Here is a 22,742-nt window from a genome sequence, read left to right as displayed (position 1 = left end):
GCATCTTCAGGGGTTAGCAGCTCATCCTAGCAATTTGTCTCTTGCCCTTCTAATCTCTTCTGCCCCCACCCCCAATGAGACCTTCACAAAGGAGTGACCTCCCTTTGCGTTCACAGGCAGTCTGCAACAGTCACTCGATCATTCTTTTAAAGCCTGTGTTCCTTTTGTCATTCCCTTCAGAAGTCCAACAAAATCTATTTATAACGACGGCCACTCCGCTGACACCCCAGGCTTTTTCATTCGCTCCATCATTACTGTGCTGCGCCTCCATTTTCCAATAGCTACATCCACCAGAATTCCTTTTAATACTGCCCATTTTCTTCCTCCCTTCATTTGTCAAATGGAACCTTTCAATAGCATTTCCTTCCCACTGTAAATATCAAAATAACCCTTTTTGCTTAGAATGATACAAAAACACCACCTTGGAATGATGGGTATTAGTGACCGATAGGAAATCTTTGCCAAATAACGTTTATATGTTTACTACACGGTCTTCTCTCACCCAGTAATTTTCATCCATTAAGGGGGGAGGGGTGGCTGAGATTGCCAAAGGCATGTTGGTGTCTGGAGCAACAACAACAACAACAACAACAACAACAACAACAACAACAACAACAACAACAACAACAACAACAACAACAACAACAATAATAATAATAATAATAATAATAATAATAATAATAATGATAATGATAATAATAATAATAATAATATGATTAAATAGCAAATATAAAATAATTTGGCAGATTTATTTCCTGTTAGTAATACCTGAAATCTGCTGCCTTAACCAGATTAATGGTAGATACTGGACCTGTCATATAAGAGTACAATACATTAGCTCCAAATGAAGCAATTAAAACAGGAAGGCCAGCTATAAAGGGAAATTCCAGCTATTTCCCCTGGCTGCTTCATTATTGTGCCTCCTAATTTGCCAGCTGAAAAGAACATCCTATATCCAGCTGCTTATTTTCTCTGTGTGTGTTCTTTTCCAACATGGACGTCAACATTTTTACTTCACCTATTTGGAATTTAATCTTTGCTACTGATTTTCATCATGCTGACTTCTTACAAATGGATTTTCTTAATTCAGATTCTGTGGGCCAAATGCCTGATACAGGTTTACATTGAAAGAGACAGTCCAACAAACATGTTGGTCCCAGGACATGAAGGGTTTCAGTTGTGTACCTTAAATTTGATTAGGAAACAAATACGCAGCCTGTGTAACCTTTTTAGAACAGGTGCAATATATATCTTATGGATAGTGCCAGATAATTATTAAACTGCTGTATTTTACCCCTGATGAAGTTTCTGTGTTGTCCTCAAAGAAAGTCTCATTCAAAACACATTACAGTAATGTAGCCTCAAAATCACTAGGCGTTTCCCCACTTACCACGACCCCCCCCCTATGCCGCGTGCTGCTCTCAGGACGTGTCATTTCTGGGGCGCACCCGGGTGTCCCCACGACCCCGCATTCTGCGGGGTCATCAAAAGGCACCATTTACAAGAGCGCCAGGAATGATGCACGCTGAGGGGGCGCGACAGGGCAGCTGCATTGTCGCTGCCCCTGTCGTGGGGAGTGCCGGGGGACCCCGCGCTACTTGAGGAGAGTAGCACGGGGCTTAAGGTAAGTGGGGAAAGGCCCACTGTAACATGATCCAGCAGGGCCAGATTGGCTGAGTCTAGATAAGTGGCTTATCTTCATGCTGAGAGTGGAAAAAAAACCATTTTGCTGCCATGCACAGATTATTTTGTAAGCAAAACACCCAGAGTTTCAGGTGGCTCCAACAAAGACAAATTGACTTTATCAAAGGCGCACCCCATGATATCATTCAAACTGGCAGCCTCACCAACAAGCATCACCTCCATCTTGTCTTGATTGAGTCTCAGTCACTTTACTCTCAGCCACTTGGCCATGGTAGGCACACACCTGTCAAAAATAAAGGTAGTTGTTTCTGGGGTCATAAATGGTTGCCATTGGCATATTGAAGACAACCTACTCCAAAGTTTTGGGTGTGCTCATTGAGTTATTTGTTTGTTTTTTGATGTCAAGTCACAGATGACTTATGGTTTTCAAGGCAAGAGATGTTCAGAGGGGTTTTGTCATTGCCTGCACCCTGCACTTCCTTGGTGGCCTCCCATTCAAGTATTAACCAAGGCCAACACTTCCCAGCTTCCAAGATTTGACAAGATTGGACTAGTCTGATCTATCAATGTCAGGGCAGTTTTCCTACTGTCAGGATCGGTTAACCTCCCCCAATAACCAGACTCTTGGGTTCAGAAATTGGTTTATTGAAAGGGCACAGAAAACAGCATACAAGCAAGTTCTCGCTGGAACTCAGGTCCACTCCACACAGGCCAGAAACAGAATCTGGAACTTGCCGCATACAAATTACATGTGTGTGGAAAGTGTGAATAACAGCTGACTTACGGCAACTTAGTAGGGTTTCAAGGCAAGAGACTAACAGAGGGGGGGGGGTTTGCCATTCTGCTTCTGCATGGTAACCCTGGTGATAATTCCTTGGTGGTCTACCATTTAAGTTCTCACTAACCCAGCTTAGCTTCCAATTTCATGGAACTGGGCTATCCTGGGCTATCCAAGTCATGGATATAAATTATATTCATCACCACTAACCTATGAAAACTTTGACTCACCAGTATCTTTATGTCTGCTCCCATTTAAAAAAAGGGAATATGTATAAAAAAAGTGGAAGCCACAAGGACTTGGGGGGTGAATTTCCTTCCTTCCCCCACTCTCTATTTCTGCTTTCTCTACCTTGAAAGCCCCCTTTCCAGGCTTTTACTTCCCATCTACCAGCCAGTGTACCTCTATCTTCTCCCCATCTTCATTTCCACACCTTACCCTACTCCTGGCACTCTCTGCTCAGGAAAACTGTGGACCTGTTACATGGTGCTGGTTATCCAGGTGGGCCCTGTCGCACAGTGGAGAACCTACAAGGATACTCATACCCCCTGTCTCATCTTCCCCCACTGTTTCCTCTTTCCTTCTACCTGGCTGCCCCGCATATCCTCAACCTCTGCTTCTTCCTCTCTTTCTACTTACCCACCCCCCTTTTATCTGTCCCTTTATCCTCAGCTGCATTTATTATTTAATCTACTTCATTTGTGTCCCAACTTTCTTCACAATGGGGACTCAAAGTACTTTAATTATCCTTGCCTCCATTTAATCCTTAGCAGACTGGGAGTTAAATACCCAGGGAAAGGGCCCCTCCCCCAGCGCACTCTGGCCCCACCTCAGAGGACAGAATGAGATGAGGAGGCAGTCTGTCTAACTACTAGGCAAGGCCCTTCTTCCCTCACATGAGCTGAATTGGGTTCACTTTGTGTGGGACTCAGTGGGGCTGATTTGGGCGCTGCCTGACCTCACATGAGACTCAGTTGGGCACTGCCCTTTACCTTGGCTTGCCTTGGCTTCCCTCTGCCTGACCTCACATGAGACTCAGTTGGGCACTGCCCTTTACCTTGGCTTGCCTAGAGATTAACTGGGCACCATCCATTGCCTTGCCTTGCATGGGGCTCAGCAGGATGGTGCTCTCTGTCTTACCTCATCTTTCCTGGGGTTCAGCCAGGCTGGGCAGCACCATGCGCCTTGCCTTGTTTGCTCTGCAGGAACACACTCTGGCCCTCATCTAGAGGCCTCTGTCTGGCTTACCTCAAGGAGACTGAGCAAGGCATCACCAGCTCCCTAGTTTCTCCTTTTTTGGGGGGGCTCTGGTGGGCTACCTCACCTGCCTCTTCTCAGCCTGCCAGGATATTACCTTGCACATCTTACATGGAACTTAGGTGGGTCTGGCCCAACTTCTGTCAGAGGGTTAGAAGAGGCCCACCAAGATGCATTCAAGTGCTCTTAATGTTCAATCTTAGCCCTGCCTGTGAGCGGTGCACACCTAGTCCGCGTTCACACAATAAGGCCCCTTCCGCACATGCAGAATAATGCTTTTTCAATCCATTTTCACCATTGTGTCCAAGTAGATTCTGCTATTCTGCATGGTAAAATCCAGCTGCAAAGTGCATTGAAAGGGCATTATTCTGCATGTGCAGAAGGGGCCTAAGTTTCCATAGTATTATGAGGATTTAAATTTCTAGCATGAAACTGTAACCACTTCACCAGAGTGGCTTTTGTGAGTTAGCTGCTGTCGAATATAAGCAAACAACCAAAACTAGGTGAGTCATGAATCAAATCACTTAAGCCCCTTCTGCACATGCGGAATAATGTACTTTCAATCCACTTTCACAATTGTTTGCAAGTGGATTTTGCTGTTATTATGCATGTGCGGAAGGGACCTAAGTCCTCTCTCAAAAACCACAGCATCCCTGGAAAGGACCCCTCCCCCACTCACCTTTTTCTGATAGATACCTAGTCTGTTATAGTTACCTACCAACAGTCATTGATGACAACCATTTCTTAAAGCTTTAAGAAATGGATGTCATCAATGACTGTTTTTTCAAACCCCATTTTTCAATTTCAGATTGTTCTGCAAACCCATTTTTTTTCAGGTTTGTAGAAAGATCTGTCTTGCCCATTTCAGGTTTTTAGAAAGATCTGTCTTGCCCAGGAGCAGCAGTGGCGTAGGAGGTTAAGAGCTCGTGTATCTAATCTGGAGGAACCGGGTTTGATTCCCAGCTCTGCCACCTGAGCTGTGGAGGCTTATCTGGGGAATTCAGATTAGCCTGTACACTCCCACACACGCCAGCTGGGTGACCTGGGGCTAGTCACAGCTTCTCGGAGCTCTCTCAGCCCCACCTACCTCACAGGGTGTTTGTTGTGAGGGGGGAAGGGCAAGGAGATTGTGAGCCCCTTTGAGTCTCCTGCAGGAGAGAAAGGAGGGATATAAATCCAAACTCTTCTTCTTCTTCATAGGTCCACAGGATATTTATATCCTCTAATTTGGCTGACTTAGTTGTTAGAACATAGAATATAAAGAACAAAAATTAAAAGATTGCCACCTGATGAACGTTAGTAAAAGTCTAGGCAATTACTGGAAAAAGAAAACTGTGCCACACCGGTTGTTTCACTTCCTAAATGCTTTTGATATTCTCTCATACACTCTTCAAAAGATCCTATCCGCAAAGTGTGGTGTACGAGCATCCCCTTGAAAGGGATTAATAATTGGCTGGCAAGAAATAAATGATTTTTTTAAAAAAGGAATGAGTCTAACACGTAGAAATTTAGCTGACTGGGTAGCTCTGCATGGGTGAATCAGGGCTTGCTTTAATTTTACCTCAAAAAGCTCCACTGTTTCAAAACTAGCTAAACGTAGAGATGAAACAGAAGAGAAGGCCCTTCATGCATTCAAATGGATCAGAACAGATTAGTCTTCCGGATGATTAGACTCAAGATGGAACCTGAGGAAGCTACAGGGAAGAACTTCCCACACTTTTAACACCAGTTGAAATACCAATTATGAAGTGATTGAACAGACTGAAGACTGTTTCCTGGTTTTTAATTATCTGGCCTTTTAGCAGCACTAGATTAAACTGTGCCCACCCTGTGCCTGAAGCAAATACAAGAAGTCACGGTCCAGATTTTCTTCATAAAAGCTGACAAGTTTGAGAATATGAATGCCTTACTTGGCACATTAGTTACAAATTTATTTATTTATTTATTTATACTTTAAGCTTTTATACCGCCCCGTCCCCGAGGGGCTCCGGGCGGTGTGCAACATATAATAGATACAATCATAAAACCATCATAAATTAGATAAAACCTATAAAAGCAGCGGAAACTGACTAAAGTATTAGCATTTATTAGCACAAATGGGGATGTCGAAGGCCACTCTGGCTCAAGACGTGATGACGGACTGGGTTGAATGCCTTTTTGAAATAATTAGACACATTCACCAAGGATAGGACTAGACTGTTGTGCCCAGTGGTGGGATCCAAAAATTTTAGTAACAGGTTCCCTCGCCAGTCCCCCCCCCTCAGCAAGGGGGGCAGAGGCGTACTAGGCAAACCTGGTGAGACTGGTGAGATAAAAGGTACGAAAGGCTGAGAATCAACAAATTGTAGTACCTGAAAGGGATTAACCCAGTTCAGGGAGTTACATTATTAGTCGCAATTGCTATATGGAACCTTCACGTTCAAAGGCAGTATGCCTCTCGGGGAGGCAAGGATGTGGAGAGGGAAAAGCAGACCCAATTAGTAACCCCCTCTCGACACACACAAATAATTAGTAACCCACTCTCGGGAACTGGTGAGAACCTGCTGGATCCCACCTCTGGTTGTGCCTTCTGTTGGCCAGTCAGTCAGTTTGTTGCAGTCATAGTCAATTTTAAAAACATACAATCAGGAAGTTTCAGGAAATTCTTTCGTCTGTTCCGCACAGCACAAAAAAAGATGTTTGTGGGACATCTAAAAAAGAGGTGACCACCTCTTTTCACTTTGAACACCCAAGTTAAGACATCCAGGGGACATCCTAAAAAGAGGGGGCTTCTGGTGCGCTTTCCAGACAGCTAAGGTGTCCAAGGGGGAAAGAGGCTATTTCCCAACTGATCCTTTTGCTCTCTGGTCAGTTTCTCCCTCCACTTGCGCCCTACATTTTGTGTGCAGCTGAAGGGATTCTCCCTGCCACCATTTGCTGAAGATAGCCCTAGGCCTAGGACATTTGCTTTGCAGACTCTGATCCTGGGATCCTTTTCAGTCTAAAAAGTGCATGATTGTACTCATCTGGTCCTGCTGATTTTGGCAATATATAGGTTTTTTTGAGGGGGGCTGTTTTCTTTTTTGAAGGAGCAGTCTTCAAAGATGTGCAGATACGCATAAGAGAAGCGTAGCCACTCGGAGGATTCCTCCAGCATTGACCACAAATGACAGAGGTGGCCCCCCATTGCAGAAGTGGCGTTCCATTTGAGACAGCAACTCTCCGGCACTGGGCACCTTCTGCGCAGCATCTTACAGTGAGCAGAAAGAGCCTCATCTTGGTGGAATGTACTTTGCACCAGATGGACCTGAGGTGGAAACAGAAGAAAGGGTTAGGGTCCCAGCCACAACACACAGGAGACATTTGTAATAAATAACCAAGTAAAACAATGTATAGACAAACTTGTTTAAGACCATTTAAAACCCACATAAACATTTACATTTCCTCAAAAGCGTTTTTGAAAAACAGTGTTTTCTGTGGTTGCCAGGTCCATGTTGGGAAACTCCTGGAGATTTGGGGGTGGAGCATGAGGAGGACAGAGATCTCCGTCAGGTACAACAAGGCCTCAGAGTCCACCCTCTGACTCACCCATTTTCTCCAGGGGCACTGATCTCTGTAGTCTGGGAATGGGTGTAATTCTGGGGGAGCCCCTGGTTCTACCTGGAGACTACCTGGCATTCCTTGTGCTTTCAAAGAAGGCTGGAAGGCCTGTATCAATAGTGTTAAATAATCCTTCTGGTGAGAGAATCCCACAAATTACCAGCAACCTTGTCTTGATGATTCTGACAGGACACTAGTGTCAGGCTCTCGAATGTGGAAATAACAGAGACCGTAGGAAATTCCTAAAACAGTTTATTTCTAACACACGTAGAGCAACAATAGAAAGCTGAATCTAAGCTCTCCAGCTTAGATCCAGAGATTATATCCTTCAACCCCCCCATTTGTCCCACACCAAATGTGCCTTACAATTTCTGCAACATTTGCACTACAGAGCTTCAAAGAACCTGGGAACCGTTCACACCTTCTTGCAGGAGAGCTGGCGCCAGGGAGTTGCCAGGAAGGGAAGAGGGAAACAGAAAAGCAGTTACAGGAAAACAGTTGCAATTCTTACACAGCAAGACATCTGGGCACTGACAGGCTTGGTCCTGACAACTAGTTCACTTCTGCTAGCCAGGACTTCTGGTCAAACATGCACTCCTTTGCAATGTTGCTGCTGTATGCAATGTTGCTGCTGTATGCAATATGCAAGCAGTGTCAGTTTTCCTTGCAGTGAGGGGAGATGCCGATCAACTGGAGTCTAATAACTTCACATCCGTGGCTATTAATTCAGTTCAATTCTGCTCATTAGAATTCCCATCATATAAAGCCAAATCAAAGTAGATAAGAACATGGAAATGTCTGGGGAGTTCTGCTCCCATTTGAAATTAATTTGCATTAAACTCAAAGGTCTAGTTCATTTAAGGCTTCAGGGAAAAAATGTAGACATGATCCAGTTTTTGTTTGTTAGCAGCCTCAGAAGACTCTGAATCCTTAGATTTTATTTTTTCCCCTTAAGAAACAAGAAGAATGGCTCTATATCATTCTTCTTGGAGAAGAGCACTGGAGAAGAGCATTGGAGGAGAGCACTGGGAGAGAAAGGGCTGCATGAGCTCTGGTTTTCTTTTTGAAAGGCTTTTCTCAAAGCCACATCCTTTTAAACAGTGTACTTTTAACAGGGGCTTTCTAATATTTTTTTTCTATTTGTCCTGGGGCTGCTGATTGGTGGGACTGCTGAGGCTGCTGATAGGTGGAGCTGCTGATAGGTGGGGCTTCCTATTAGCTGTGTTCCACAGTCAGGAAGCAGCGGACCTTTATAAATTAGGTGAGTGGGCTAAGAAATAGCAAATGCAGTTCAATGTAGCAAAATGCAAACCCCTGAAGGGCTCAGAACAGTGTCCATGCCAAACAGGAAAAAAATAAATTACCACTAAAAGAAAGACCAAATCTAATAGACCCAATAAAATCAATAAAATACAATAAAATCAGTAGCAACAATGACCCACCCATAGTTAGGTGTCTGGCATCCGGTCCTAACCCCAGGAGGGGACCTGCAGATTTTCAAATAAGCAGATGGTACATAGGACAACAGGGAGGGGCAACAAGGAGGGGCTCTCTCTCTCTCTCTGTAACCCTGAGGGACCATTTTTCCTTTAAAGAAACTCTCTCTCCCAGTATCCAGTGTTAACATCTCTGGACACCTCTCTGACTAAGATATAGTTTCACAACATATTGTTCTTCGACCAGAGCTAAACGTGGGTTGCTCCACTCTGCTCATTGGACCATTTTGCCTTAAGATCAACTGAGTATAAACCATACTCCCCAGTTCACTCATCTATTCCAGACTTATCCCCTCACAACTGCTTATAGCCTAGGACTGTGTGTGCATGTGTGTTCTGCTGAAGAGATTTTATTGTGTGTTTGTGTACCCCCATTATCTCTTAGTAAAATATTGTTAAACTTTATTTGCTCTCCTGTGAGCTTCTTGCAAAAGCTGATTCCCACATAAATAGGCAATCCAGGTCCTGAGCTTGCCTGACCTTTCACTAAGCCAAGAGTCTGCACTTGCTGATTCCCCACTCTAAGAGGGAGAGACTTTCCACCACTTTGGGTAACCACCGGGCTTTAATAGAAAGAGGGACAGAGGAATTTCTCCCATTTCCTTTGGATCTCTTGCTCAATCTGATGCTGTGCTAAAATATTATTGTAAGCATTTTAATAAATACTTTTAAACTTTGGATGTTGGTAGCAGTTCTCTATATCAGATAGACCTCAACCATCTTGGACACACTGTTGTTGTTGTTGTTGTTGTTGTTGTTGTTGTTGTTGTTGTTGTTGTTGTTGTTGTTGTTGTTGTTGTTGTAAAAAAAGAGCATGCCAGGAGGGGAAAAAGCTGGCAGTTGGCAGGCATCTATTTCTCCAGGGGCACACCGGCAACAAATAATCACCATTATGCCCAGGAGTGGGAAAAAATGGGAGGCATAGGAGCAAAGTCTCAGAATTTGGGAGGGAAGCTGGGGGGTCCAGATCCTCTCTATCAGAAGCTCCTACAATGGTCTGGTGGTGTCAGCAGTTACCCAAGAGAGGGTAAGGGGTGGAAGAGGGCCTCCAAGTCAGAATAGACCAGTGATAGAGAACCTTTTCGAGACCGAGTGCCGAAATTGCCACTCAAAACCCACTTATTTATCGCCAAGTGCCAACACGGCAATTTAACTTGAATACTGAGGTTTTAGTTTAGAAAAACCGGTTGGCTTTGAGGTGTGCGTTACTTGGGAGTAAGCTTGGTGGTAGTCTGTGTCTTTGCTTTGAAGCAACCACGCAACTCTTCCAATGGGTGAATCATGACCGTAGGAGGGTTACTCAGAAGCAAGCCCCAAGCAACCAAGCTTACTCCCAGGTAAAGGACTGTGCTTTAGTTCTTTGCATGAAAATCAGTCTGTTTTAACAGCGCTTAACAGGGTTACCTACACTGTTTCCTCAAAACTAGGTCTTAGGTTTAATGCTAGTAATCAAGCCCAGAGGCCCAGGCCAGCCTATATGGGGGGGGGGTGACTCTGTTTGCACATGCTCATAGAGAGGGCTCTGAGTGCCACCTCTGGCACCCATGCCATAGGTTCGCCACCACTAGAATAGATGCATTTCACGCCAGTAATTGAAGCATGTTTTTCCTGACTATCAGGGCACATGAGACATACAGGGAACTGACCACTGATAAAATGAAAATGCTGACTGCATCTCAACTTTTTGAAGAGCTTTTAACCATGTGTGAGGATCTTCCATAGTCTCTAGATGCATCTTTAGTAACTCTAACACATCCCTCCAGTTATCTACTTAAATGTTAAACGCTCATAAGGGCTGACAGTTCAAAAGTCCTCAGTAAATAAAAGCCATGTTAAAAATCCTTATAAAATGTATAAAGCTCATTTTGGAAAAAAAAGTGGATGGACTAAAATCCTTATGAAAAGAACAATGGGAAGACGAGAAAGCAAAGAAGGGTGAAAATGATCTGTTTGCCTTGCGAAATTAAATTAAATCCTGTTGGAATCCTCTTAGGTACTTCTGTGGTCCAAGTCACAGCCTCGGATGCCGATGACCCTTCTTATGGGAATAGTGCCAGAATCATCTACAGCATCCTCCAGGGCCAACCATACTTCTCTGTGGAGCCAGAAACAGGTAAGGACTCATCTTCATTTCTGAACTGCAGGTAGCATTGATGGGTTGGTACAAACAGATGACAGAGCAGAGTAGTGTGTTAATTTGAAGACCTTCCCTACAGTCACATGTTCAAGTGGGCTGTTCAGCTATTTGAGAGGGCGCCTGCATAAACCTCTTGGAGTTGCCCTTAGATTAAAGCTGATGGAACTACTCCACATTCTTCTGGTCTCTACTTTGGAACCCAGGTCGTTTCCCCACTTACCATCTGCTGCGCGCTACTCTCCCCAAGTAGTGCGGGGTCCCGCGGCACTCCCCACTACAGGGGCGGCCCGACGCTGCCGCTGTCGCACCCCCTCAGCGCACGTCATTCCTGGTGCTCCTCAAAACGGTGCCTTTTGATGACCCCACACAGAGCGTGCAGTGCACGCAGAGTGCGCAGAGCGCAGGGTCGTGGGGAAGTCTGGGAGTGCACCAGAAATGATGCATGCTGAGAGTAGCGCGCAGCAAAGGGTGGTCAAGGTAAGTGGGGAAACGACCCAAGTGTCAGGATGGGCCCCTTGGCTCATCTCCCCTCCCCCTTCCAGCCTTCCAGGAAACAAAAGCTAAAATGCAGCCACAGCTCTCCAAGGTGTGGCCAAGCCCTGTCTTTTGTAATGCCAACTTTGTATCTGAATGTTGGTATTCTTTCCTTTGTTATTTTACTGTAACTGCAGCTCTTGGGCCCGGCTAGGGGGCGGGCCAAGGGCAGCAGGGATTTAAGGTGTTGTTCTTTCTATATTCCTCAGAATTCGTCTATCCCACACATGCTTCAGTTCTCAATACAGTCTTACGTTTTTTAAATAAAAACTACAGGCCGCTGAACTTTGGGACTGCGGTCTCACACCCAGAAACATTACAGCCAGGTTCTGGTCAATCCAAAACCTTTGATGTAAGATAAATGTCAATGTGTGATTTAGATTCTGCAAACATGAACAAAATAAAAATGTATTATTTCAGCACTTGGCAAGAAGATTTTTTTTAAGGGTGCAATTTTAAAACTATTATATGCATTATGGAAAATAAGCTGTTAGATTTCTTCACTGCAGAGTCATATTTTTGAATACTCCTAAATGTCAAATGCGCCCTGCATATAATGAACGGACAGTGTAATCTTGTACACTTACCCAGGAGTAAATCTCATGGAATACAGTGAAATGTACTTCTGAATAAATCTGCAGATGTACACATAAAGGTCTGCATTGCACAGCACAGAAACAGCAGTTGGGGATGAGCGCAACCACAATTGCCACACAGGATGGGCAGGATGAGCCTGCAGAGTGAATGTCCTGGGGCAACCTTCAACAAATGGTGGCAGGGAGAATCCTTTCAGCTTCACACTAAATGTTTGGTGTATGCTGTGGGTGAAACTGGACAGAGAGCAAAATGGTTGGGTGGGAAAAGTAGGATGAAAAGTAGGCCTCCTGAACTCTGCATGGGCATGCAGGAGACATCCTGCAGATAGCTTAGGGGGGAAAAGTTGCACATTGAAGTGTTCTTTAAAAAAAGAGATACCTTGAGCTAAAATAAGACATCTTGAGGACATCTTGGGAAGAAAGCTGTGCAGAGTGCCTTCCCAGGATCCCTTTTTTAAAGCATGCCCTATTTAGGCTGTGTGGAATGGACCATACATCTTGTAAGAATGCCATCCTAAACAGAGTTCTACCATTCTAAGCTTAGGGTTGGATTGTTTACATGATCCTTGTTTCTCTGTTTCATGTTTACTTCTCTCTTCTCCCCAGTAGCAACTCAAATTAGAGTATAACAGCCTGCATTTTGCCTTCAGAACAATAGCGTGAGGAACGTTAGCCTGAGATTTTGCCAGGATACCCAGCAGGCGTCTGTGGAAGAGTGCACAAGAGAATGAGCCACAGGAAACCTTTCATTTGGCTTTATTAGTGTGCTACATGCAAGATTTTAAAAAATGGGGGGAAAAATTAAAGGGTTTTCATCCAGTTTCATCCAGTTTGTGCAATAGCACAAATCTAATTGCCACCACCAATTTTAGATTAGCTTTAAGGCACGTTTATACCTTTCTAACGGCTGTAACTCGTGAATCGTTTCTGGCACGTGGTTGTTCTTTTAAAGGGATCTGTAACTGAATAATGGAGTGTGTTCTTCCAAAAAAACACCTGTGGTGGTTTTGTGTTTGAAAGACAAGGATGAATGTTTGGGTTATTGCACCCCTTGAATGCTGGTGATATAGGCCCAAGTAACGAATGTTTCCTTGTTGTCTTGAAAGGTATTATCAGAACAGCTCTACCAAACATGAACAGGGAAAACCGGGAGCAGTACCAAGTTGTCATCCAGGCCAAAGACATGGGAGGCCAGATGGGTGGATTATCGGGGACCACGACAGTCAACATCACCCTGACGGACGTCAACGACAATCCGCCTCGATTCCCCCAGAGTAAGCTGTCCCTTTAATAGCCCTTCTGCACAACAAAAGCCGCTGAATGAAAGAGTTAGGCTGACGCCATCTGGTTTAATTTAAAGCAAATCTAGATCAGGGGGCCCACATGAACAAAAGGCTTATGCACTGATTTATTCACAGTTATTAAAAACCAAAAATTAAATGTAACAGGAATGCCTTTGTTTTTGTTTTGTTTTTGTTTTATTTAAACAGACTCATGGAACAGCTGTGTGAAACATGTGTTGCTCTCAGCAGGGTTGGGGGGAACGGGGTGGGAGAGGGCTGAGAAAAGAAGGGACAGATAAAAAGAGCTTTAAGGAGAAATCTTCCTCGGCTGTTACCTGCAGCAAAATAATTTGATCAATGGATTTTGAAGGAGCGCATTTGACTCCCTGATTAAATGTTGCGATGGGACGTCTCCAGATGTGAGGAAGAAGCTGCGTAAACAACATCTGCGGAGATGCATAGTTGCAAAGTCGCAATCTGTTGTACAGTTGCAGGTACTAATATCCCATTTATATTATTGGAGCACAAACAGGGATGCCATGTTCCAGGTGGGACCTGGAGATCCCCTGGAATTACAGCTCATCTCCAGAGATCTGGAGAAAATTAGGGTTGGCGATTCGGAAAGTCCGAATCTGGATTTTTACCGAATCTGCACTGATTCGGATGGATTCGGACGAGCAAGGTCCGAATCTGAGCTGTCCGAATCCTAACAGATCCGAATCCATGGGATTCGGATCACCAGCCGAATTGCGTTTTTATTTTTTGGTGTTTTTTTCATGTTTCAGCCTGCAGGGGGGGTACATATTTTAAACATATCAGCACCAAGTTCTCAGGGTATTATCAGGAGACTGTCCTGATAGATAAAGCTCCAAGTTTGGTGCAGTTTACTTGGGGGTAGTTATGGACCCCCAAAAGGTGTCCCTATCCCCCCCCCATTCTTTCCACAGGGAACTAAGGAGATGAGGCTACCCTTGAGGGTCCATAACTTTGGTCCCCTGAACCAAACTGCACTTCGAAACTTGAGGGAGCATCATCAGGACAGTCTCCTGATAATACACTGAAATATTGGTACTGATACATCTGTTGTCAAATGCACCCCCTGCAGGAACCCCTAGAAATTGGGTAACAAGATTCTTTGTTCCGCAGTTACTTAGTTGCATTGTTGGTGTCAATAGGGAATTTCTTGATAGAGGGCTGTGGAGTGCACATTTTCATGAACTCCATTAAACTTTCAGGGTACTTCAGGAGTGAAGTCTTGATGACACCATCTAGGTTTGGGGAACTTCTTACTTCAGGGGGGGCAGTGGGAGATGGGCCCTACCCTTTTGGGGTCTCATAGAATTAAACCCCTGAAGCAAAATTCCCCAAACCTGGATGGTGTTATCCAGAGACTCTCCTGAAGATACCCTGAAAGTTTTGGTGACCATGGGCCTTCTGTGGAAATGTGCACCTCACGAACCCTCTACCAGAAATTCTCATTGGACAAGCAATACAGCCAAGTCACTGCAGAACAAAGAATCTTGGGCAAATTTCTGGGGGGTGCCTGCAGGGGATGCATTTTGAGATGTATCGGCACCAAATTATCAGGGTATCATCAGGTGACTGTCCTGATGTTGCCCACAAAGTTTGGTGCAGTTTGGTTCAGGTATGGAGCCTCAAAAGGGGTGCAGGCATCCCATCCCCATTGTTTCCAATGGGAGCTGATAGGGGATGGGGCTACACCTTTGAGAGTCCATAACTTTGGCTCCTCTGAACCAAACTGCACTGAATTGTGGGGGGGTATCATCAGGACAAGTCTCCTGATGATACCCTGAAAGCTTTGGTGTCACCAGGGTTAAAAATGCTGTTTTGCGTGTTTCAACCGCTCACTCACTCCAGCAGGCTTCATGTGCAGGAGAGCGTGTGAAAAAAAACATGAAACCGGAACTTTGAAAGCTAGTGGCACTGAATTAGGTTATCATCAGTTTGAGACTGTCTCTGATGACACCCTCCAAGTTTGGTGCAGAAATTAGTCTGTGGGGGCCAAAGTTATGGACCCTCAAAGGGGGCCCTCTATCCCCCATTGTTTCCAATGGGAGCTAAGGAGATGGTGGCTACCAGTTTGAGGGACCATAGCCAAATTGGCCCCCCTGAACCAAACTGCACCAAGCTTGGGGGGTGTCATCAGGACAGTCTCCTGATGATACCCTGATATTTTGGTGCTGATATGTCTAAAAATGCACCCCTGCAGGCACCCCAAAAAATTTGCCCAATATTCTTTTTTCTGCAGTGACTTCTGCATTGCTGTCAATGGGGAATTTCTGTGGGAGGGCTGTGGAGTGCACATTTCTCATGGGTACAGTCACAAAATCGCTTCAGGGTATCTTTCAGGAGAGTCTCTGAAATGACACCATCCAGGTTTGAGGAACTATGCTTACGGGGGCAGTGGGAGATGGACCCCACCCATACCATTGAACCCCTAGAAGCAAAGGTGACCAAACCTGGATGGTGTAATGAAGAGACTCTCCTGAAGACACTCTTGAAAGTTTTGTGGGTTTACCATGAGAAATGTGCACTCCACAGCGCCCTCCCACAGAAATTGGATTGGTTGCAATACCGGAGCCAGCCAGGCCAGCCACCTACAGAGCACAGAATCTGGGGAAATTTCTTTAAGTGACTCGTGAGGGTGTGACCCTTTAGAGCTACTTCGTCACCAAAAAAATTTCAGGGTATCATAAAAGTACTGTCCCTATGATATTCTCCTTGTTTAGTGAAGCTTGTTATTCTAGGGGGTCCAAAGTTATGGACCTTCAAAAGTGTAGCCCCCATCTCCTGTTAATAGCTTTCTCATTGGAAACAATGGGGGATGGGGGGCAAATCCCCTTTGAGGGGTCAATAACTTTTGCCCCCCCCCTGGAACCAAACTTCACCTCAAACTTAGAGAATCATCAGGATAGTCCCCATATGATATCCTGAAAGTTTAGTGCTACTAGCTTTAAAATTGCGTCCCCTGCAGGCCAAAACGTGTAAAAACACCAAAATTTCAAAAAAATAATAAAACGGACCTGAATTTTTTGGATTTACTCGAATTTTCGGGCATATCCAAATCGGCTATGATTTGGATTCGGGTATACAAATCATTTTATGCCCCAAAATACCCAAATCCGAATTTTACCGAATTTTTTTAGTATTGACCAACCCTAGAGAAAATTGATTCTTTTGAAGGTGGGCACCTTGGCTTTGTTTTGCAGGCGTAGCTCCAAGGGATGGGGGGTGTGATGCACCGGGCGAATGCTCCTGTGGGGGGGGTGAGGGTGTTCTGGGGGCAGGACGGGGGCGGGACAGGGGACGTTCTGGGGTGGGACAGGGGCATTCCAAGGTGAGATGGGGGAGGAGGACGCACTGATGCACCAGGCGCTTTTCCCCTTTGATACACTTCTGCATTGTAAGAACATAAGAACATAAGAACTAGCCTGCTGGATCAGACCAGAGTCCATCTAGTCCAGCTCTCTGCTACGCTCAGTGGCCCACCAGGTGCCTTTGGGAGCTCACATGCAGGAGGTGAAAGCAATGGCCTTCTGCTGCTGCTGCTCCCGAGCACCTGGTCTGCTAAGGCCTTTGCAATCTGAGATCAAGGAGGATCAAGATTGGTAGCCATAGATCGACTTCTCCTCCATAAATCTGTCCAAGCCCCTTTTACAGCTATCCAGGTTAGTGGCCATCACCACCTCCTGTGGCAGCATATTCCAAACACCAACCACACGTTGCATGAAGAAGTGTTTCCTTTTATTAGTCCTAATTCTTCCCCCCAGCATTTTCAATGAATGCCCCCTGGTTCTAGTATTGTAAGAAAGAGAGAAAAATTTCTCCCTGTCAACATTTTCTACCCCAAGCATAATTTTATAGACTTATTGTACCTCACTGTCTTCCTCAGATTCCACTTGCAAATCTCCAAAAAATTCACAACCTGGATCTGCCAACTCTACCTAACTCCCATCTTTTGCCAGTGATCAGGAGGAACTGGCAACCCGAGGGGGAAATTGGCCTGAGCCCCTCGCGGGAGGGCGGTCTATAAGCCCAAAAAATAAAATTAAATAAATAAATAAAATTCTGAGCTGTATTGAGTCTTCCTTGCTTGGCAGGTTGGCTGTGTTTCCAGTTTGAGCAGTTAGCAAACAAATGAAAAATCAGAAGTTGCCTTAACGACCAGTAGAAACCTCTGGAAACCTGCCACCAAGCACATACATGGGTGTATATTTTGCACCTATAAATTGTTAGCCTCAGAGACGTATGAACTGAGTATGATTTTTTTAAAAAAATGTTTCAAACATTTACATCTTTAGAACTGTCCTGAATAAACAGGAACATCTTTAAGTTATGTTTGAGCTACTTGAAGAACCTTGCCAGACTGAATAGCTTTTTTACTAAAGGAATGAGCTTCTTTTAATGTTAACTTACACATAATATGTATGTAAGTGCCGAGGGCGGGGGGAGAGAATACTGGATTGGCAGAGCTGAGCTAGTCAACTGGCTGGAGTTAGGAGTGCTATTGTGTTGGGAGGGTGTTATTGTCTCATAGTTTTTGTAACCATAAGAACAATTTAGGTTGTAATGTGATCAACTTAAAAGCTTAATTTTCCAAAAACATAAGTTCCCAGTTTAAGCGGTACACACAGGGGCAGACCATTGTAAAATAGTTCCTGCAGCTTAGAGGTGGATCCAAGTCAAGCTGAGACCAGGCTCAGACTGAGCCCCCAGTAACTGTTGCCTCAAACTTTATAATGTTGGCCCCACCCCCAAGGTCCACCTCTGTTTAGGTAGAGCTTAGGGTGAAGAAGAAGAAGAAGACTTTATTTACAGTCAATGACCAGATATATTACAAATCTCCAAAATATCTACAACAAAACAAGAATGCAGATCTCTCTCCCGTATTCCAGCACTATCCATCTATATATCATTATACTTTGTAAACACATCAAACAGCATAAAAATACTAAAACAAAACAAAAATATCTAAGGGGGATACCATATTCAGATCATTTTTTCTTTTTCATAATGAATAGACAGTATTTTGCTACCCATTTAATAATATTCTCCTTCTTAGAGCAGCAGTGGCGTAGGAGGTTAAGAGCTCATGTATCTAATCTGGAGGAACTGGGTTTGATTCCCCGCTCTGCCGCCTGAGCTGTGGAGGCTTATCTGGGGAATTCAGATTAGCCTCTGCACTCCCACACACGCCAGCTGGGTGACCTTGGGCTAGTCGCAGCTCTTCGGAGCTCTCTCAGCCCCACCCACCTCACAGGGTGTTTGTTGTGAGGGGGGAAGGGCAAGGCGATTGTCAGCCCCTTTGAGTCTCCTGCAGGAGAGAAAGGGGGGATATAAATCCAAACTCTCCTCTTCTTCTTCTTCTTCTTCTTCTTCTTCTTCTTCTTCTTCTTCTTCTTCTTCTTCTTCTTCTTCTTCTTCTTCTTCTTCTTCTTCTTATCTTGTAGTAGTTTTTCACAACAAACTTTATCAGAACAATATGCCATTTTGTGTAGTAGATGTGACAGGCATGTTTTCTTTGCCTCCTCATAAAGGGGACACTTTAATAACATATGCTGTATAGTTTCTACAGAATTCAGAGAGCAAGAACATAACCTTGCAGAATAAGGTATCTTTTGATATTTCCCTTCTAAGACAGCAGAAGGTAAATGTGCACTTCTTGCAAGTGTAAGGTGACCAGATGGTCACCTTGTGAACCCGGGACAAGGGTAGGGGCTGTGCGCGCATACACGCGCGCAGCCGCAGGAGCGCACGGCCTTCTGGGGTGCTGCCATTTCCTGCCCTGTCAAAGGGCGGTAAACGGCAGTGCCCCAGAGGGCCATGCTCTGCGGCCGCACGTGCAGGAGGCTGCCACACTGCCTTGCGCCCCAGAAGGCAGTGCGGCAGCCTCCCAAAAATTGGGAAAATGGAAAGAACCCGCGTCCCGCGGGTCCTGTGCGGCCGCAGAGCATGGCCCTCTGGGGCACTGCTGACAAATTGTGCGAAGGTGGGACTGTCCCGCCAAAAGTGGGATGGCTGGTCAGCCTATGCAAGTGTAAAAGCTCTCCTTAGATCTTTATTATCCAGATAAGTTAAATAAGGAGCAGGGGGCAGTGATATATTTCTGTGTATAGCATAGAGGAAAATCTGAATATCTTGCCAGACTGTCATGAGCTTAGAGTGCAGAGCCAACAGTATAAAGCTGGAGGCAACAGACACTGTGATCTCATTCTGAGCCTGGCCTCAGCCAGGCATGGATCGAACTGTTGCTACTTCCGACTTCCATGTGGAAATTGGGTATGGGGCAAGCCAGCTGGCCCCACTCCCAATCTCCACACAGAGACTGGGGGAAGGCAAGACCAACTTGCTAGCATGTAGCCTAGGTGGACCAGACGTCCCGCTTTTGGTGGGACCATCAATGCCTTTTAAACACTTGTCCCGCTGGTCTCCGCTGGGTTCTGCAAAATTGTCCCACTTTTTGGAGAGGCTTTGCCACACTGCCTTCTGGAGCCGCAAGGCAGTGCGGCAGCCTCCTGTGCACCCGGCCGCAGGAGCGCCCGGCCTTCTGGGGCTTGCTGTTTGCCACCCTGTGACAGGGCGGCAAACGGCAAGCCCCAGAAGGCCGGGCGCTCCTGCGACCTCGTGCACTGCCTTCTGGGGCTTTCCATTTGCCGCCCTGTCACAGGGCAGCAAACGGCAAGCCCCAGAAGGCAGTGCGCTTCCCCGTCCCAGATCACAAAGGTGACCATCTGGTCACCTTAATGTAGCCGCACCCCTGCCCGAAATCCCCTGGGGTACAGTTATGTGCTCCCTGGCGTAGATATAAATCAGCCCCAGATTCAGATTTGAAAATCAATGCTTCAACTTCTCTGTCTTCTCTCAAAAATCTCCTCAGGAAATCTGTTTGTGATTCCCCCCCCCCTCACGCACATTCCTTTTAACAGCAAGAGAGTCCATTTTGACCTCTTCTGCAAACTTAAGCATTAATAAATAATAATTTGTTTCAAAAAGTGGTCTCGTAAAGCATCCTAGTGTATTTCAAGGCTTCCCCCCCCCCCCGAATGCTACACGGATTTGAACTTGACATTCATGTGTCATTTTCTGTTGGACTTCCACTGGAAAGATTAATCCTTTTGACTTGTTAACTTTGGAGACGGACAATTCTTATTCACGCACACACATCCAGTACTGCATGTGGAATTATAGCACCCCCAACTGTCCTCTGAATGTAAATTCTGTACTTTGTCGCTGCCTACAGCCTACGGTGGAAAGTTGTGGTAAAGCGATGTTTGTACTTGAATGTGTCTTACTGGTTGATTGCAGCAATTGCTTGTATAACGATAAAATTGTAAAGCAGCTGTCAAAGATGCACAAATGATTGACTGACTCCCCCCAAATATTCATAAGCTGATCATGTTTGGAGCTGTTCTTTGGGAGAATGTCTTTTTTTAAAAAAAAAAACCTCATTAAAATCAGTGCATTGCAACAACCACTCACACATTTGAAAATCGCAGTATTAGTGAGTCTTGCACACACTTCTGCTTCCTGAAAAACCGAAAATCACTCCCCACAAGAGCACTTAAACATGCCTAAAATGCTAATTTTTGTAGCACTAAGAACGCAAAAGGCTTGCCACAGAGTTATCGTTCTTAACTTTGAATCCAGGGCTATCTGCCAAGTATGTTAGATTATCATCAAGCATCCTCTGAAGCCACATGGGGAAAATTAGAACGCCAAAACAGCTTCACACACAGATTTATTTTGGTAGTTATATACATCCATATGCATATTATACACCAATTGACAGCCAACATTCAATGAGAACCCTGTGCCCAAAGGCCATCAACCAACTTTTTAAAGCTGGGGTTGATTCCTATTCATTGTGTCCCACTTTTTAAGTCCTTGGAAGAGACAGCTACCATTTGGGATTTTATCCTTAAGGATGAATGAGCAGTGTGAAAGCACTCTCCTGCACTGGTTGTCAGAACCAGGACCGTATCCACAAGGCTGACTAGGCCAAAGCCTAGGGGCCCAGCAGGAACTAGGGGCCCATCGATCTTACTTACTTACTTACTTACTGTATATACTCACATATAAGTCGAATTTTTCAGCACATTTTTTGTACTGAAAAAGCCCCCCCCCCTCAACTTATACGCGAGTCAGGTGTATTTTAAAAAAATATTTTAGGGTTTTTACTTTGATGGCCACCAGGGGGCACAGTTTTTAGGCTAGTGACACCAAAATTTCAGGCTATCATCAGGTGACACTCCTGATGATACCGGCCAGGTTTGGTTTAGGGGGTCCAAACTTATGGACCCCCAAAGGGGGTGCCCCCATCCCCCACTGGTTCCAATGGAAGCTAATAGTAGATGGGGTTACCCTTTTGAGGGTCCATAACTTTGGACCCCTGAACCAAACTTCACCAAACCTGGGTGGTATCATCAGGAGAGTCTCCTAAAGATACGCTGAAATGTTGGTACTGCTAACATAAACATTCATCCCCTGACAGGCACCCTCAAATTTTCCCCAGATTCTCCCTTTAAATCACCCCCTCCTTCTGAGTTTGATTTAAAGGGAGAATCAGGGTTTACAGAACTAGTTTACTGTTTTTCTTTTAAATAAATATTCAAAAACATTTAACCTACTGATGCCTCAATTAATGTAATTTTATTGGTATCTATTTTTATTTTTGAAATTTACCAGTAGCGGCTGCATTTCCCACCCTCGACTTATACGCCAGTCAATAAGTTTTCCCAGTTTTTTGTGGTAAATTTAGGTGCCTCGACTTATATGTGGGTCAACTTATACACAAGTATATACGGTACTTACTTACTTTGTTTGTTTGCTGAGGGCTTTGGTTTTTTGGTTGGGTATTCACTGAGCAAGCATGTGAGGCAAATGAGAGCAAGTGGCAAGGCACACTTGTAGTCAACTGAGGTTTGTTGCTGCTAGCATCAGCATTGTGACTTTATGCCACCTCCTCCCTTGTTCCACCTCCGTGAGCATGTGAGTGAGTAAAACGGTGAGTAAAATGGCTCAGGAGACCCTGAAATGGGTATGGGGCTATGTACTGCGGTCTGGTACCTACTGTACCAGGGCCCAGCTGACAGCTACAGTGGGGTGAGAGATTGAAGAATCAGAAGGGGCCCAAAGTACCTGAAAGCCTAGGGGCCAAGTCCTAAGTTAATACAGCCCTGGCCAGAACCTTCTGAAAGTGAGAAGTAGCTATGTAAAATCTCTAAGGCTTTCAAATTTCTGAATGCCCCCAAGATTTGTGTCTGTGTGTCTGTTTAAAGTGCTATCAAGTCTCATTTTTTATGGCAACCAAGTAGGGTTATCAAGGTAGGGGCTAATGTAACCTCTGTCTGTGGGTTCTGTGGGGCAGAACTTGGAATGAGTTTGCAACAACAAATTTTAAAAACAAAATGGTTTACT

The 22,742-nt window shown here is 44.9% G+C and overlaps 1 protein-coding gene across 2 annotated transcripts in view; it reads left to right on the top strand.

Moving 5' to 3' along the window:
* CDH10 (cadherin 10) overlaps nucleotides 1-22,742 on the top strand; it is a 202,379-nt gene that overhangs the window by 126,283 nt on the left and 53,354 nt on the right. For both annotated transcript variants that reach the window (XM_048507523.1, XM_048507522.1), the window contains exons 4-5: nucleotides 10,748-10,867; nucleotides 13,128-13,295. In XM_048507523.1, the coding sequence (XP_048363480.1) occupies nucleotides 10,748-10,867; nucleotides 13,128-13,295 (288 nt within the window). The remainder of the gene's footprint in view (nucleotides 1-10,747; nucleotides 10,868-13,127; nucleotides 13,296-22,742) is intronic.

Source organism: Sphaerodactylus townsendi, linkage group LG09 (assembly GCF_021028975.2).
Source record: "Sphaerodactylus townsendi isolate TG3544 linkage group LG09, MPM_Stown_v2.3, whole genome shotgun sequence".
Taxonomy (NCBI): Eukaryota; Metazoa; Chordata; class Lepidosauria; order Squamata; family Sphaerodactylidae; genus Sphaerodactylus; species Sphaerodactylus townsendi.
Note: the sequence above shows the minus strand (reverse complement) of the source record. Positions and strands in the feature narration are given on the sequence as shown.